General features: G+C 37.1%; 1 protein-coding gene across 2 annotated transcripts in view; it reads right to left on the reverse strand.

Annotated features, from left to right (window-relative positions):
* LOC140738708 (transcriptional regulator QRICH1-like) overlaps positions 1 to 18,776 on the reverse strand; it is a 55,454-nt gene that overhangs the window by 6,711 nt on the left and 29,967 nt on the right. Inside the window, exons 3-8 of one of the 2 annotated variants that reach the window (XM_073066382.1) lie at positions 8,892 to 9,069; positions 6,010 to 6,164; positions 5,741 to 5,855; positions 3,632 to 3,740; positions 2,821 to 2,972; positions 1,295 to 1,385 (exon numbers count right to left, since the gene is read on the reverse strand). In XM_073066382.1, the coding sequence (XP_072922483.1) occupies positions 1,295 to 1,385; positions 2,821 to 2,972; positions 3,632 to 3,740; positions 5,741 to 5,855; positions 6,010 to 6,164; positions 8,892 to 9,069 (800 nt within the window). The remainder of the gene's footprint in view (positions 1 to 1,294; positions 1,386 to 2,820; positions 2,973 to 3,631; positions 3,741 to 5,740; positions 5,856 to 6,009; positions 6,165 to 8,891; positions 9,070 to 18,776) is intronic. The other variant, XM_073066383.1, reaches the window with a different exon arrangement.

Here is an 18,776-nt window from a genome sequence, read left to right on the forward strand (position 1 = left end):
CCTCAGGGGTTTGTTCAGGAACCCCTACTCTTCGTGATTTTTATAAATGATCTGGATGAAGTAGTGAGGGATAGGTAGTAAATTTGCTGCTGACACAAAGGTTGGAGGTGTTGTGGATGGCTGTCAGAGGTTACAATGGGACATTGATAGGATGCAAATCTGGGCTGAGAAGTGGCAGATGGAGTTCAACCCAGATAAGCATGAGGTGCAACACACACAAAATTCTGGTGGAACGCAGCAGGCCAGGCAGCATCTATAGGGAGAAGCACTGTTGACATTTCGGGCCGAGACTCTATGAGGTGGTTCATTTTGGCAGGTCAAATATGAAGGCAGAATATAGTATTAATGGTAAGACTCTTGGCAGTGTGGAGGATCAAAGGGATCTTGGGATCTGTGTCCATAAGACACCTAAAGCTGCTGCGCAGGTTGACTCTGTGGTTAAGGAAGCATATGGTGCACTGGCCTTCATCAATCATGGGATTGAGTTTAGGAGCTGAGAGGTAGTGTCGCAGCTACATAGGACTCTGGTCAGACCCCACTTGGAGTACTGTGCTCAGTTCTGGTCGCCTCACCATAGGAAGGATGTGGAAGCCATAGAAAGGGTGCCGAGGAGATTTACAAGGATGTTGCCTGGATTGGGGAGCATGCCTTATGAGAATAGGTTTAGTGAACTCGGTCTTTTATCCTTGGAATGACAGAGGATGAGAGGTGATCTAATAGAGGTGTATAAGATGATGAGAGGCATTGATCATGTGGATCGTCAGAGGCTTTTTCCCAGGGCTGAAATGGCTAGCATGAGAGGGCACAGTATTAAGGTGCTTGGAAGTAGGTATAGAGGAGATGTCAGGGATAAGTTGTTGTTTTTACGCAAAAAGTTGTGAGTGTGTGGAATTGGCTGCCAGCGACGGTGGTGGAGGCGAATACAATAGGGTCTTTTAAGAGACTCCTGGATAGATACATGGAGCTCAGAAAAATAGAGGGCTATGGGTAACTCTAGGTAATTTCTAAGGACATGCTCGGCACAGCTTTGTGAGCCGAAGTGCCTGTATTGTGCTGTAGGTTTTCTATGTTTCTATGTTATATCGGCATGGAGAAAAACAGCTGAAGTCTCTGTGCTTATATTTTAGTAATCTTATAGGGAAAGCAAATGACTTAATTCATGGCCAGTTAGACTTGCTTGTACACTTATACAAATAAAAATAAATTTAAGGTTATCTGACATTTCAACAACAGTTAAGAGTGCAGCTTAAAATCACAACTGCTGGAAATGGAATCAAAAGTTGGTGTGCCTCACCATTTAAAGAGGTAGAAGTCATAGAGTTTAATGGGGCACCTCAAGGGATTCTCAGAATTTTCAAGTTGCTCAACATACATATCTTCTGTAACTGAAAGAAAAATAAATTCGTAAGTTTTCTAATGACAGATTCAATAAAAACTCTTAAGCCCTGTGTACAAGAGAACTGTAATTGATGTACTAACGTAGCTTCTTTGAAAGAGTTAACAGCAAGACTTGAAATAATCTATTCTGCACATGGCAAAAAGCTTTCACATCCAAGGATGGCAGGTGAAATCAATCTCCTAACAGGACAAAGTTACATCAGTAAATACTGCCTCTGGGGAGTTTCATTCATGAAGACGCATGTTTAATCCACTGAATTCTTCCAATCACGCACCGAGTACTCATCTGAGTCACGATATAATAATAAATCTGAAGTAACAGGAACATTTAATATCTATCTGCAAATGACTAAATGTAAATCAACTCAGGAACACTTACATATCTGTAGCAAGTAATTAACAGTAGAGGCTTTGAATTGTTGTGAAAAGAGGGGCATTGAATCTTTTCTATATTGCTTCAAATATTTAATCTAACAAAAGGAAAGTTGATAAAGACACATCACAGAAGAAACCATCTATTTGCAAATGTTTCACCATACAAGACATCATTAGTGCGCTGTTCACTTGTGGTGTGTCCTCCAAATACTTGGCCTTTATATACTTATCAGTCAGTTGTTTGGTCGTCATTACCCATGGTAGCACAGTGGTTAGCACAATGCTTTACAGTACAGACAACAGGGGTTGAATTCCCAATGCTGCCGACAAGTAATCTGTTTGTTCTCCCCATGACCTTAAAGGTTTCCTCCCACTGTCCAAAGACATCGATTGGTAGATTAATCGGGGTCACTGTAAATTGTCCCATGATTAGGCTTCGGTAAAGGTGGTGGGTTGCTTTGCCTACTCCATGCTGTATCTCAATAAATAAATAAATTGTGGAAACTCAATTGTGATGTAGGGTGGAAGCCTCGTCACTGATCGGTTCCGTGGCAACAATTTGGCTTACGTCTGCAGACATGTGGACCTCATTACAACTTATAAGCCAATGCGGCCAAAATTTCAGACAATGCACAGAATTCGCCACGCAACCAATCAGCGACACGACCCCTGCCATATGTCACAATTGAGTTTCCATAATGACAACCAATCAACTGACTGATAAGTTAAAGGCTAGGCATTCGGAGGACACACCAGTTCACAGCGCACTGATGATGTCTCCTTGTATGGTGACGAAATTTTTGCAAATGAATTGCCAACGTTGGAGAACAACTCAACCTGACCATCAACCACCCAAGCTACATATCTTCTGAGTTATTTCCAACAGTAGAAACATTTGCAGTGGAACATTAGTATTATTGTAATTTTGTGGCTGCAAGTAATTTATTTGAATATCATACATCCACATTATTTATTTGCTACATTGTCCTTCAAGTCAATCATTTATTACTTCTAAATAATTCACAATTTTTAAAAAATGTACACTACCTTTCTGTCCAGCTTGAAGCTGTCCATATAATCGCAGATATCGTATACTAGAGCACTTATCCTTTGAATTGCCAGGATTCTTCTTCATCTGCTTTAATACTTTTGAGAAAGCTAATTTGGAGTGTTGTTCAACTGTTTTCAGCATAAAATACCTGTCAAAACATTCATTCCAAAGTTCTAAGTAAATTATCAAAGCACACGTCACCATAACAACGGTTTCGATTTCTTACAAGCATACTCAAATCTATAATAGAATAATAACCATAACAGAATCAATGAAAGACAGAGTGTTCAACAAATGTGCAAAAGACAACAAACTGTGCAAATACAAAAAGGAAGAAAAATAATAATTAAAAAAAGGAACAAATATTAAGAACATGAGATGAAGAATCCTTGAACGTGGGACCATAGGTTGTGGGAATAGTTCAGTATTAGGGTTAGTGAAATTGAGTAAAGTTATCCCTTTTGGTTCAAAGGCTTAATGGTTGAGGGGTAATAACTGTTCCTGAAGCTGGTGGTGTGAGGCCTGAGGCTCCTGTACCTTCTTCACTGTTTAAATGCAGAATTCACTGAAGCAAAAATCTTGCTCCTTTCAAGATTACATGTCTGGATATACAGGGCTAAGTGTATATATTACTATAAAGAAATAAGAAATTTGCTATAAATCTTGTTTAAACACAAGATTGTTACACCCAAAAAAGCAAAACAATTCGTAACAACCAGAACAATTTCTACAGTTGATAAGTCTTTCAAATACACAACACAATTATTTCTCAAATCTGTTTTCAAATAATATAACAGTAAATCATACTTGGTATTGAAATACATCAACGTGTACAAAAGAGTAGCTGGAGAATGTGCTCCCAACTGCTTACAATCCCATAGCATCTCCTCAGTAATACGACTAGGAATAACATAACCTATCAAAATAAACACATTTTTAAAATTCTATTGTGATTAAAAGACAAAGCTTCTTTAAGAAGCTCCCTACAAAAAGTTAATACTTGGAAAAATATAACCTCTTTCAATAATACAATAAAACTTATCAGAATTAATATACTAATTGTATGTGCAAGGAGCAATCTCACTATAGGACAAGATTTACGATGTCTTTTTAAAAAATCTATAAATCAAGACAATCTTTAAAGATGTGCCCTTAAGCAATAACATATCATACAACAAATACATCACAATAAGCTACCTTCAGAGTGGTCATTGATAAAGCAAAAGAAAACACTAAAGAAATAAAGACAAATAATGTTTTAAGCATCTTCCACAATACAATCACTTGCTGTACCTGCACATTGTTTTTCAGTGACACGTTTACAAGCTCATGAGGACATTTTGGACACCAACATTGCCCAGTTATCATTTAATGCATTTCATTGTTAAATAAAGTGGATAATCAAATATTCCATCTTCCATATTCTCACCCATGTAGTCAGTTTTTTCAAGTCTCCTTGAACACCTTACATCCTCTGAACTCAATCTGACCTTGTCTTGTTATGTGCTGTGTTGTATGATGTGGGCGATCATGGTCTTTCCATGACCATGATTGTTCTTGGCAAATTTTTCTACACAAGTAGTTTGCCATTGCCTTGTTCTAAACAGGGTATTTACCAGATGGGTGGCCCCAGCCGTTATCAATACTCTTCAGCAATTGTCTACCTGGCATCAGTAGTTGCATAACCAGGACTTGTGATACGCACCAGCTGACCATCCACCGCCTGCTCCCGTGGCTTCACGTGACCCTGACGGGGTTAAGCAGGGGCTACACCTTGCCCAAACATGACCTGCAGGCTAGCGGAGGGAAGGAGTGTCTTACACCTCTTCCACCCCACCACCCACCTTGTTTTGCATCAGTACAAATTTGGAAATTCGACTTGTGGCCTTTTCAAGCAAGTAACTGACAGACTGCAAAAAACTGGGCCCATTCAACAAAATGTGGTAGCCCATTCAGCACAACTGCCATTAAATGCCAGTGACTGATTTCCAATCTATTTTTATGTATTATCCCCAAATCCAGTATCCAGCCTTATTTATCAACCCCTATGCAAGACCTTTTAGAATGCCTTTCAAAGACCCAAATACACTACATCCAGTTACAGCCTTAAATCCAACATGATTTTCTGGTCCTAAATTCACGTTCACTTTGGTCAATCCTATTATTAGAGTCAGGAATTTTGAAGTGCAGTTGCAAGTGGCTTGTGGGAGCAACTTTTTCTACACTCTTAATTGTAAGTAATTGGCTTCTAGGAAAGAGTGGTTTGAAAATACCAGGACCACATGACTTATTAAAATCATTGGAACATTGGCTAATGCTAAAGAGATTACAAATGAGAAACAATGTTGATTATTGAATACCATTCAGATCAGAGCACAAAGACGAATTAAAATGATGGTCAAAATGGAGGTTGTGGAATTGTTCAAATAGTCCCAAGAGGGAGGACATCCTGATGCATTTAGTTGGGCAAATAAAATTAACTGGTTCCCAAGCATCAAGTATATATAAAATTTGGTGATTTCTCATCAGTATAATTACAAAAATGCAAAATCCAGCAGAGCGAATTGAAGGCATCAAAATCAGATTCTTAGTTTAAAACTGGAGCAACTGAAGCACATCACAAGTCCTGGTTATGCTACCACTGATGCCAGGCGGACAATCTCTGTAGAGTAATGATAATGGCTGAGGTCACCCGTCTTGTAACCACACTGCCCAGAAGGCAGCAATGGCAAACCACTTCTGTAGTAAAATTTGCCAAGGACAATCACGGTCAAAGACCATAATCACCTACATCATATGACACTGCACATATGATGATGATGGAGTTTAAAAATGACATTCTTAAACAGCTAAAAATGCTAACAATCCCATATATCTCAATGTAAACTGCATAATTAAGAGAAATTTACAACTTACCAAGCAAACTTATTTTAGGATGCCATTCCTTAAGGACTTCATGTAACTTTTCAGTAAATTTAGAATAATAGATATCTGCAAAAATATTATCTATTCTTCCATTTTCAAACATATGCTGTAAAATAAATAATTGACTTTTACACACAGAATCAAGCAGTTTTTTGCTCAAATAAAAATTAACTCCCATTCACTCAGTTACAGTACATTACGTGCAGGTTATACAACCATTACTTCCCCACCCAACCAAAGGGGAAACATGCAAAGACTACCTTCTGAATACAAAGAAAGAAATAATACAGCAGATCTGCCTCATAGGGAGCACCATCTGGATCTCTTGCTTCTTTGGTCATTAAACAGAGTCCATAATTGAGTTCAACTAATGTTGCACAAAGAGCATCTTCTCTAAATTTCATCGGTTGGCGTCCTAAGATGCAAATGGAAAGAAATCCTATTAAAATTAAAACAAAGAACAGCATTGCTTTCATTCATCTGCAGTTAGGTCATAGTTTTTGTATCCAGATGATCTCTGCATTACAGCCATTTGGGCTGCAGAGATCCATCCTTACAGAATTCACACGAAATTTGAGATTCAGAATCAATTTGTTAGCCAATCAGTTGAAACATTTAGATCAAAAATAAGCTTCCGGATCCCATCTTATACAAAAGATGTGTTAATGTTAAAACTAAATATGATCTGCTCTTAACTTACCCTGTGGAAACTCAACTTTAAAAAGATAAAAGTCAATTTTATGTTCATGGTGATAAAACTGGCAAACTTTTGGCTTATCAGCTTAAAACTTTAATAGATAAACACCAAATTAAGGAAATCTCCAAAGCGAGTGGTGATGTAACTTTTACTCTAAACTGTATAGCTCTGATTCCCCTAAAGCCGATTTTGCTATGAATAATTTTCTAGATCGTTTAAACTTTCTCCCACTTTCTGAGGTTAATCGAAAATGGTTAGAAAAACCTTTTTCTTCTGAGGAAATTGCTCGGGTTGTCCATTCTCTGAATTCAAGGAAGGCTCCCACTCCTGACGGATTTTCAGGAGAGTTCTATTAAGCCTTTTGCTCCTTTGCTTATCCCTCACTTACTTTCTGTTCTTTTTTAACTCTTAAATTAGGCAGGTTGCCACAATCCTTTTATGACACTTCTATTTCGCTTATTCTCAAAAAGAATAAAGATCCAACTGATTGCTCTTCCTACAGATCTATTTCTTTAATGCTGATGTTAAAATTTTATCTAAACTTTTGGCTTATAGGATGGAAAACATTCTTCCTTCTATTATCTCTGATGACTAGACTGGATTTATCAAAAATCGTTATTTTCATTTTAACATTCATTGTTTACTGAATGTTATCTATTCTCCTTCTAAAGAAACTTTGGAATGTGTGATTTCTTTAGATGCTGAGAAAGCCTTTGACCGGGTTGAATGGATTTATTTAAAATATTAGTAAAATTTAACTTTGGGTCCAATTTAATTCAATGGATTAAATTATTTATCTCCCACTGCACAGGTGCTTACTAACTCTCAGAGTTCTAAACCATTTAGTCTCCAACGTGCAACCAGACTAGGATGTCCTTTGAGTCCTTTGCTTTTTGATTTGGCCTTAGAGCCTTTCGCCATCGCATTTCGTGAATCCATTGACATTGAGTATTTTAAGGAGGGGTATCACTCATAAGTTGACGCTTTATACTGATGACCTTTTGCTCTATATCTCTAATGTGGAGTCCTCCCTATCCTCAGTACTTACTGTACTTTCTGAATTTAGTCAGTTCTCAGGATATAAATTTAATCTTCACCTCGCATTTCTCGATGCATGCACAATTAAGTACCTTCAAAGAATGGAAATTTTGGAAATTTGCAACATGGTTTTCTAGGAATGTAATCCCCCTCTCACACACAGGTAATCCATACAAGTTGAGTATTTAATATGTTCACTGATAGCATATATAAAACTAATATTAAAGTTCTACCAATGATTCTTGGTTGAAAATGTTTTATTGCAAATCAGATTAAGTGAAATTTGTTATTTGACAGTACAGTGAAAGCCAGACGATTATTATAAATAGCAAAATAAATAGTGCACTGAATGGCAAGCTCACGAGTTTCTTTAGAATTTGCTGATACTATTTTAAATTATATCATTTTTATTTAGTTCTTATAATTTTAAAGCATAGCTTAACATATGTACTGACTATGCCAAAGGTGCTGGCTAGAAGTCACAAAATCCGGTGGTGCAAAGAAAATTGACACTTCCCTTCTACCTAGAAAGTCTCAAATGTAAGTAAAATAATTCACATAATACATCAGATTGATGCGTTTTGATTCCAGATTCATCAAGCAACATCAACAAAATCATCTTTACTCAGAATTAAAACAGCTGTCTTATAATGAACCTTTATGCTGAACTGCTGTCATTCAATTTGGGTCAGAGTTGGTGTTTATTTGAGATACAGCGTGGAATAGGCCCTTCGAGCCACACCGTTCAGCAATCCCCCGATTTGACCCTAGCCTAATCATAGGACAGTTTACAATGACCAATTAATCTACCAACAGTTACATCTTTGTAATGTGGGAGGAAACTGCAGCTCCTAGAGGAAGTCCATGCAGTCAGGCAACAGAGGGAATTGAACGTAGGTCACCTGTACTGTAAAGCTTGTGCTAACCACTGTGCTACCATGCTGCCAAAACATTTAAAATCTTCACAACATTTATAGTAACAGTATTGCTTCACCAGCTTTCATAGATTTGACCACTTACGCCAGTTAGCCAAGTGCAAACCCATAGCACGCAAGGATGGACAAGATATATCATTCACTTCAGGAATGCTCCCTTAAAATATTTAGTACATAAATTCTACAAAGGATTGAGCTTTTCAATTACTGCTGGGCTTTTAAAACAAACAGAAACAAAGTGTTCCACTAATATCCTTACAGGCTAAATTTGCCTACTTTTTAAAAATTTGATATTTCAATCCTATTTAGTTCTGTGTTCATTCACAAAATGGCTTTACAACCTAATTTATGCTAACACCAAATCCAGCATCTTTAATTGACAAAAATTAATTCATAAATATCATAGACAAATCTGCAAAAAAATTAAGCTATCACAATCATTTAAGACAAAATGTTAAGATACAAAGCAAACCATTACTTCCTGGCAAAGGTGGTTTACTTTCAGCCTCTTTCATTATTTCTGCATTCTTAATTTGAGCCCAGTTCTGCCACACACTGGCTCCTTCTTCTGGCTTTAGAGAATCAGGCAGCATTAAATCTGGCTGGATTTCAATGGGGTGCTCCGTCGACTGGGTATGAATCACTTGAGTCTACAACAAAAAAATAGTGCAGATTTGTGATACAGAATTCCATGAGATTAGACTCTCAGCGTAGACTTTACAAAGATCATTCCAAACACATCTTCATTATGCAAACACGAGGAAATCTGCAGATGCGGGCAATTCAAGCAACACACACAAAATGCTGGTGGAACGCAGCAGACCAGGCAATATCTATAGGAAGAAGTACGGTCAACATTTCGGGCCGAGACCCTTCGTCAGGACTAACCGAAAGAAGAGATAGTAAGAGATTTGAAAGTGGGAGGGGGAGGGATGAAGCTAAGAGCTCAAAAGTTGATGGGCAAAAGGAATTCAGAGCTGGAGAAGGGAGAGGAGGCCTTGGGAGAAAGAAAGGGGGAGGCGAGCACCAGAGTAAGATGAAAAGCAGGCAAGGAGTGATTGTGAGAGGGGCAGAGAGAGAAAAAAAGTGGGGGGGAATTAATAACTAAGGGATGGGGTAAGAAAGGGAGGAGAGGCATTAACAGAAGTTACAGAAATCAATGTTCATGCTATCAGGTTGGATACCCAGATGGAATACAAGGTGTTGTTCCTCCAACCTGAGTGTGGCTTCATCTTGACAGTAGCGGAGGCCATGGATTGACATATCGGAATGGGACATGGAATTAAAATGTGTGGCCACTGGGAGATCCTGCTTTCTCTGGTGGACAGAGCGTAGGTGTTCAACGAAACGGTCTCGCAGTCTGCGTCAGGTCTCACCAATATATAAAAGGCCATACCAGGAGCACCGGACGAAGTACACCACACCAGGTGAAGTGTCGCCTCACCTGGAAGGACTGTCTGGGGCCCTGAATGGCAGTGAGGGAGGACGTGTAAGGGCAGGTGTAGCACTTGTTCCACTTACAAGGATAAGTGCCAGGAGGGAGATCGGTGAGAAGGGATGGGGGAGAAACGAATGGACAAGGGAGTCGCGTAGGGAGTGATCCCTGCGGAAAGCAGAAGGGGGGGGAGGGAGGGAAAGATGTGCTTGATGGTGGGATCCTGTTGGAGGTGGCTGAAGTTACAGAGAATTATATGTTGGACCCACAGGGTGGTAGGTGAGGACAAGGGGAACCCTATCCCTAGTGCGGTGGCAGGAGGATGGGATGAGACTAGATGTGCGTGTAATGGGAGAGATGCACTCAAGAGCAAAGTTGATGGTGGAGGAAGGGAAGCCCCTTTGTTTAAAAAAGGAAGACATCTCCTTCATCCTGGAATGAAAAGCCTCATCCTGACAGCAGATGCGATGGAGACGGAGGAATTGTGAGAAGGGGATGGCATTTTTGCAAGTAACAGGGTGGGAAGAGGAATAGTCCAGGTAGCTGTGAGAGTCCGTAGGCTTATAGTAGATATCAGTAGATAAGCTGTCTCCAGAGATGGAGACAGAAAGATCAAGAAAGGGGAGGGAGGTGTCAGAAATGGACCAGGTAAATTTGAGGGCAGGGTGAAAGTTGGAGGCAAAGTTAATGAAGTCAACAAGCTCAGCATGCGTGCAGGAAGCAACGCCAATGCAGTTGTGTCAATGTAGTGAAGGAAAAGTGGGGGACAGATACCCGTATAGGCTTGGAACATGAACTGTTCCACATAGCCAACAAAAACGCAGGCATAGCTGGGACCCATACGGGTGCCCATGGCTACACCTTTGGTTTGGAGGAAGTGGGAGGAGCCAAAGGAGAAATTATTCAGAGTAAGGACTAATTCCGTTAGACAGAGGAAAGTGGTGGTAGGTCTGGAATCCAAAAAGCGGAGAGCTTTGAGACCTTCCTAGTGGGGGATGGAGGTCCACTCAAACCCTGACCCATCATTCCTCATGTAACTTTATCAGCCTCTGTGTCAATTCAGCTTTCCCCTAATTTAATAGTTTCTGTGTAAAGAACATACATCCTAAATCTGATTTTATTGCTGACCAAAAGTGTATATTTCTCACTTTGCTCTTTCTCAATAGTCAAAACATTCAAGCTCTAAAACAAGTAGACAATACCTCGCACAATTTTAAAGATCTCTTTTAGGTTAATCCCTTAGCTTTCTCATCAACAATTTATTCTGGACATTTCCTAATAGCCATACCCAATTTGCTTGGTGCCATTCTTTCAAAGTCATTTTTGCACCCTGTCCAAAATGTCCACATTCATTTGTAATGAAGACAAGAACTGCATATGAACACAGGTTGAACACAAATTTCATACTTCATAATTTCATTAATAGTTAAAATAAATCCAACTGCTTTGATTAACTAAAATGTCTTAAAATTCTAATAATTCTTTCAGTCCTCAAAGAGTTCCTTTTACAGTTTACATTCTTATTAGTCAGGTAGTATATTGGCCACTTTATTTCTCTTGTTACAATGTACTGACACACATCTGCCTAAATTGTAATTCATTTACCAATGTACCCATCCTGCATGTTTATTTATGCAGAATAAACACATCATCCTCCACAACGTTATCCATCTCCAAAGGGATCCTACCACAAACATATGCATCTGATACTAGATTAAAAACTGTTCACTCGGAGTATGGTGTATTCTCTAATGGCCACACAAGTGCACACTTCTGACACTAGTTATAAACCGTTCAAGCAGGTCTCCTGTCCTCATTAAACAGCATAGTGTCCTAAATAAACGAAGGGAATCCCAGCTGTTTTATCAATTTTTTTTTTGTTCTTTCAGAGTTGTCCCAGATGAGCAGTTGCACTGATTAACCAGTGGCCCAATTAACCAGAATACTTCATATTCCTCTCTCCCCTCGCCCCCTACAGATAACCACAATCCCTGATGACACCCTTTTATTCCCTGCTGGTTCTTTTGTTCCCCAACTAATTAAGTCTGCCATTTTAAAATTATGGTTTGTGATTTTACCTAACCTGGTAACCCTGGTAACCATCCAATTTCTTTTTAAGATTATTTTCTGCCACAAAAAGTAGCCAAAAATGTTATATTCCTTGGCAAGTCCATGGTTCTTTATATTTGTAAATGCTTCCTGTTAAGCTATTCAATTTCTATCTCATCCTATTTGATGATTCAAAATATTAATTCCATTTTAAAAGTCTAAGCTTCACATTACAAGTATAACACTTAACTGTTGTGAGACAACAGTCTGCACTTCAAAAAAAACTCCTGCACAACAGATACATAAAATTGCACAAATTCATCAAGTATATAAAAACTTACCTTCTTTTTCTTTTTAAATCTTTATTAATTTTTAAGCAAACATAAATGAAACATGAATACAGAGAGTTTGAGAGTACATAGTTAATAGTTTAAATAGACATTCAAATAGATGATAATCAATATATAATAACCTCCCAAACTCATGGTAATTGCGAACAAAAGTAGTTTAAAAAACCCCAAAAAAAGAGGGGGGGAAACTAACCAACATGGGCCATTGCATTATGTCAAATATATACAGTAGTGCCAATAACTCCGAAACTCCATCCAAATAATTAAGGATAATAAAAATGAGGCTTAGGAAAAGACAATTTAACTCATATGAAAATGTTGAATAAATGGTCTCCAAGTTTCTTCAAATTTAACTGAAGGATCAAAGACAACACTTCTAATTTTTTCTAAGCTCAAACAAGAGATAGTTTGAGAAAACCACAAATATAGTTGGAGGATTTATTTCTTTCCAATTCAATAAAATAGATCTTCTAGCCATTAATGTAACAAATGCAATCATCCGTTGAGATGAGGGGGATAAACGACTATTATCCGCCATTGGTAAACCGAAAATTGCAGTAATAGGATGCGGTTGGAAATTGATATTCAGAACTGTTGAAATAATACTGAAAATATCTTTCCAGTAATTTTGCAAACAAGGGCAAGACCAAAACATATGGGTCAATGAAGCAACATCAGAATGACATCTGTCACAGGTTGGATTAACATAAGAATAAAATCGAGCAAGTTTATCCTTAGACATATGAGCTCTATGTACAACCTTAAATTGTATTGGGGCATGTTTAGCACAAATAGAAGAAGAATTGACTAATTGTAAAATTTTCTCCCACTGCTCAGTGGGTATAAGACAATGAAGTTCTTTTTCCCATTCCTTCTTAATTTTTTCTGATACTTCTGGTTGTATTTTCATGATCATATTATAAATGACAGCTACTAAACCCTTCTGACAAGGATTCAGAGCTAAAAAAAATTCCGTAATGTCCGAGGGACATAGTTTCGGAAAAGACTAACTCATTATTCAAAAAATTTCTAACTTGCAAATATCTAAAATAAATGAGTTTTAGGTAAATTATATTTATTAGATAGCTGTTCAAAGGACATAAGGCTATCATCTAAAAATAGATCACGAAAACATGTTATACCTTTTGTTTTCCATAAAACAAAGGCTTGATCCATAAAAGAGGGCCAAAAAAGAAAGTTAGATATTATAGGGCTTGATAAGATGAACTTATTCAAGCCAAAAAATTTACGAAATTGAAACCAAATTCGCAATGTATGTTTAACTATAGGATTAGTTATTTGTTTATTCAATTTAGATAAAGAAAAAGAAAGTGAAAATCCTAAAATTGAAAACAATGAAAAGTTTTGTACAGATTTACATTCCAAATTTACCCATTATGGGCAAGTTATAGTCGATTCTTGTGTCCAAAATATTAAATATCGTATATTAACTGCCCAATAGTAAAATCTCAAGTTTGGCAAAGCCAAACCACCCTCCTTCTTGGGCTTCTGTAAATATTTTTTTGCTTAGTCTAGGATTTTTATTCTGCCACAGATAGGAAGATATTTTGGAGTCAATAATATCAAAAAAAAGATTTAGGAATAAAAATTGGTAATGCTTGAAATAAATATAAGAATTTGGGTAATACCATCATCTTAACAGCATTAATTCGACCAACCAATGACAAAGATAATGGAGACCACCTGGTAACAAGTTGCTTAATTTGGTCAATTAAAGGTAAGAAATTAACTTTAAATAAATCTTTATATTTTTTGGTAATTTTAATACCCAATAAGTAAAATAATCTGTGACAACTTTAAATGGTAAATGTTTATAAATTGGAACTTGCATATTTAATGGAAATAATCCGCTCTTATTAAAATTCAATTTGTAACCAGAAAAGTTACTAAACTGAGCAAGCAAGGACGAAATAGCAGGAATAGATCTCTCAGGGTCGGATATGTATAGTAACAAATCATCAGCATATAATGATAACTTATACGTCCCTTCCCCACGAGTAATACCCAAAATATTAGGTGATTCACGAATGGCTATAGCTAAAGGTTCCAAAACAATGTCAAATAGTAAAGGACTTAAAGGACAGCCTTGCCTTGTACCACGGAATAACTGAAAAAAAGATCTTTGATTATCAGTAAAGACCGAAGCCAAGGGTTTATAGTATATTAATTTAATCCATGATATAAATTTCGAACTAAAATTAAAATGCTGCAACGTATTAAATAAATATGGCCATTCAACTCCATCAAATGCTTTTTCAGCATCTAAGGAAATGACACATTCTGGTATTTTGGGTGAAGGAGTATAAATAATATTAATTAATTTTCTAATGTTAAAAGATGACTGGCGGTTTTTAATAAATCCAGTCTGATCTTCAGAAATAATTCAAGGTAACATACCGTAGATTCCGGATTTTAAGCCGCTACTTTTTTCCCACATTTTGAACAGCTTTGAACTCTGCGGCCTTTAATACGGAGCGGCTAATGCATTATTTTTTTTCATGCCGCCAAAAACATTTTGCCTCGTAACAGTAGACCAATAAAATTGATGAGTAGTTCACAGAGGTCCAATGAAATTGTACGATAAATCAAGCGCACTTTCACAATTAAATTATTGTAAATCAGTCATTTGTACTCACCCTCATCAACATGGAAAACACTCGAAGAAAAGCATTGTGCTGCCTTTATGGCAGTTATTTCGTTTATAATATTTTCGCTTAGTAATTCATTTGTTAGTTAAAGTTAGAACTGTTTTAACTATATTTGTTTTCTGTACTACATCGCGGGATGCTATGACATCACACCCGGTTTCGCCGCGTCTTGTGGGATACCGGTTTGCGATAAACGGGAAGGAGGGGGGCGAGCGGCGGAGCGAAAACGCTGCTTTTAAGTTAAAGGCGATCAATAACTTTTCCTGGTAGGCTGCAGTATATATATTTTTTACCAGTCGTTAGGAGATATTGGAATGTTGTTCAGTAAAGAAGTATACGCAACGTATATTTAAAAGTAGCCGCGTTACAGGCACGGTTCGAAAAAAAGCATTTGCAATATGTATTTGTTTATGTTACCATATGGATTTAATTAAAAGTTAAAAAATCCTCACGTGTAATATCTTTCTGTGTAAATATCTCATATTACAACGTGGGACACCTGCGGCCTAAAATCCGGTGCGGCCTGTACAAGTAAAAAATTGATTTTATTTCTAAAATTAGAGCCAGCGGCTTTTAATCAGGTGCGCTCTGTAGTCCGGAATCTACGGTATTTTCTAATCTAGTGGCCAAAGTTTTACTAAAAATCTTAAAATCCGTATTCAGCAAGGATATAGGCCGATAGGATGCACATTCAGTGGGGTCTTTATCTCTTTTAAGAATTAAAGAAATAAAGGCTTCATAAAAAAATTGTGGCAATTTACTTATAGTTAACGCATCTTTAAAAATTTTACAAGGCCAAGGAGAAAGTATAGAGGAAAAGGATTTTAAAAATTCTACAGTATAACCATCCGGACCAGGAGCTTTACCGGAATTCACTGAAAAAGTAGCCTTTTTTATTTGTTTCCGTAATAGGTGCATCTAGGAATACACTATCCTCTGTTGTTAATTTTGGGATATTCAATTTTCTTAAAAATTCATCTATTATAGAAGAATTCTCAACAAATTCTGATTGATATAAAGAATTATAAAAATCTTGAAAGGCTTTATTTATCTCTTTATGGTCGATCGTCAGAGTGCCATCTTGTTTACGAATCCTAGTAATTTGTCGTTTAACCGAAGCAGTTTTCAATTGATTAGCCAATAATTTGCCAGACTTATCTCCATGTACATAAAACTGGGTTCTAGATTTAATTAACTGATTTTCAATCGAAGAGGATAATAACAAATTATGCTCCATTTGAAGTTCCACTCTTTCTTTATAAAGTTCTTTGCTGGGGTCACTGAATAAATCTTATCAATTGCTTTGATTTTATCAACCAATGTTAATATTTTAGAATTAGTTCATTTCCTAACTCCAGCGGAGTATGAAATAATCTGTACACGAATAAATGCTTTAAAAGTGTCCCATAAAATTCCACCAGAGATCTCTGCTGTAGAATTTGTTGAGAAAAACAAATCAATTTGGTGTTTAATAAAATTAAGAAAGTCTAAGTCCTGCAATAAAATAGAGTTGAACCTCCAAGATTTAGCATTAGTAGATGAGTCCATTGTCTTAATAGATAGCTTCAAAGGTGCATGGCCAGAAATGGTAATGGAGTCATATTTACAATCGATAACATCTGTAAGTAAACGGTGATCAATAAAAAAGTAATCAATTCTTGAATAATTATGATAAACATGAGAAAAGTATGAAAACTCTTTGTCATTGGGGTGTAAAAAATGCCAAATTTCGGAAATTCCAGAATCAATCATAAAGAAATTAATAAGAGAGGCTGATTTATTCGGAAGAGCTTGGGTGGGCTTAGATCTATCCATCAAAGGGTTTAAACAACAGTTAAAATCCCCACCCATTATCAGCATGTACTGATTCAAATTAGGAAAGGATGTAAATAGACACTTAAAAAATTCAGGACAATCAGTGTTTGGAGCATAAACATTAACTAAAACAACTTTTTGATTAAAAAGTAGACCAGTAATAAGCAAAAATCTACCTTGTGGGTCTGAAATTGTTTCATAGTGTATAAAGGAGGTTGAAGAATCTATAAAAATGGAAACGCCTCTTACTTGCTTGGGAATTCGAGTTATACTGTTGGCCTTTCCAAAACCTAAAAAGCGTTGACTATCCACCTTCCTCACATGAGTCTCTTATACAAAGATAATATTAGCATTCATTCTATGGAATACTTTGAATATTTTTTCCGTTTGATCGGATGATTTAAACCATTAGTATTCCAAGAAACAAAATTAATAATTTTATCCATATTGCCAATATTTATTACAATTAACACAAGGTTTAAAAAAAAGATGAACTCATGAATCCGGAAGAGGGAAGTAAGTTCAAGGAGGAATCGGAAGTCATGACACTGCAACCATTTTTGTAGTTTCGAATCAGCCCATGAAGTTAAAAAAAAAACTTACCTTCTTAAAGTGTCCTGATATTTAATAAATTCATCCATTTATACCATGATTCTGTGACCTCAAGCAGGTGTTAATTTTAAATTTTCTACTTAACACAGTAAGCCAGGGGTTCCCAATCGTTTTTCATGCCATGGACCACTACCATTAACCAAGCGGCCCATGGACCCCAGGTTGGGAACCCTTGCAATAAGCCCTACCTCAAATCTTGCCCTTTCCTCACACCTATCCTTCAGCTATCACAGGTAACCATTTTGCTGTGAGCCTCAACACTGCTCATCAGTGAGGGAACAAATAACTCAATTTTATCCACATTCAGCACTTCTCATCTGAATTCACCAGATGATTATTAGAGAACTTGAAAGCTACACCAACTTCTACCTGTGGTTGGTTGTGAACCTAAAGACAATAGAAGTGTTTTTTTTATTTGATTCCCCCACCCCCAGAGTATATTACAGCTTGTAAAACAGACAATCCGTAATGTACTCTGATGAAAAAGGCCCAGCTTAATTTGATAGATATTAGCACCATTTGGTTCTGTAACTCTGAAGGCAACACGCATCACACTGTGATCAACTGTCGGATATCACACCAAACTAATTGGCTTGAGAGGATTTTCCTTATGTCAATAAAACCTGCTGAAACCTGAAACAATGCAGTATATTTCAGCACCTCAAAACATTAGATATGAATGGAAAATAGAAACTCAAGTGTGCTATTCAGTGAATGAACAATAGTGATATCCTGGTGTAAATTTCAAAGGAATTGATCCTCAATGTCTTTCTCAGCAGTCCAAGAGGACGAAGCACTAGAAAAGCTGAAGGTGCCAGCAGGAAAATTAATCTCCCAGCACAAGGTCTAGTTCACAGTTCATATCAATGAAAATCTAAGTATATCCTATTTCTAATAAGTTTACTGTGGATGATGTGCTGCTGCTCCAATTAAATTTTCCCAAATCGAACTCAGTTTTTTTAAAATATTCATATTCAGCACTTTGTTACTTCTCTCAGAAATTAAAATTATTTCCAGTTTGCAAACCTTCCTTCATAACTTCAAATATCTTGTTCTAGAAAAGACTATTGCTCTTTTACCGTGACCTTTCCTCACAGCATCTCTGACTAAAATTACAGATCTGTCCCATTACCTCAAGCTGACAAAATTCCACTGCAGGAGGAAATGAGAAATAGCATCACACACATCCATCTTTTGCATTCTTCTCAGCACGGATTTAACTTTCAGGCTTAGTTTGAAACTCTGCTTGGCTTAAAAAGAGCTAGCCAGAAATAATATATTTATCGATGTAGCCCAGAGCAGGTCCTTCCGGCCCTATGAGCCACACCACCCCAGCAACCCCTGATAAAGCCGATTAACCCTAATCTAATCATGGGACAATTTACAATGACCAATTAACCTACCCAGTATGTTTTTGGACAACCCAC

The sequence above is a fragment of the Hemitrygon akajei genome, chromosome 14 (genome assembly GCF_048418815.1).
Source record: "Hemitrygon akajei chromosome 14, sHemAka1.3, whole genome shotgun sequence".
Taxonomy (NCBI): Eukaryota; Metazoa; Chordata; class Chondrichthyes; order Myliobatiformes; family Dasyatidae; genus Hemitrygon; species Hemitrygon akajei.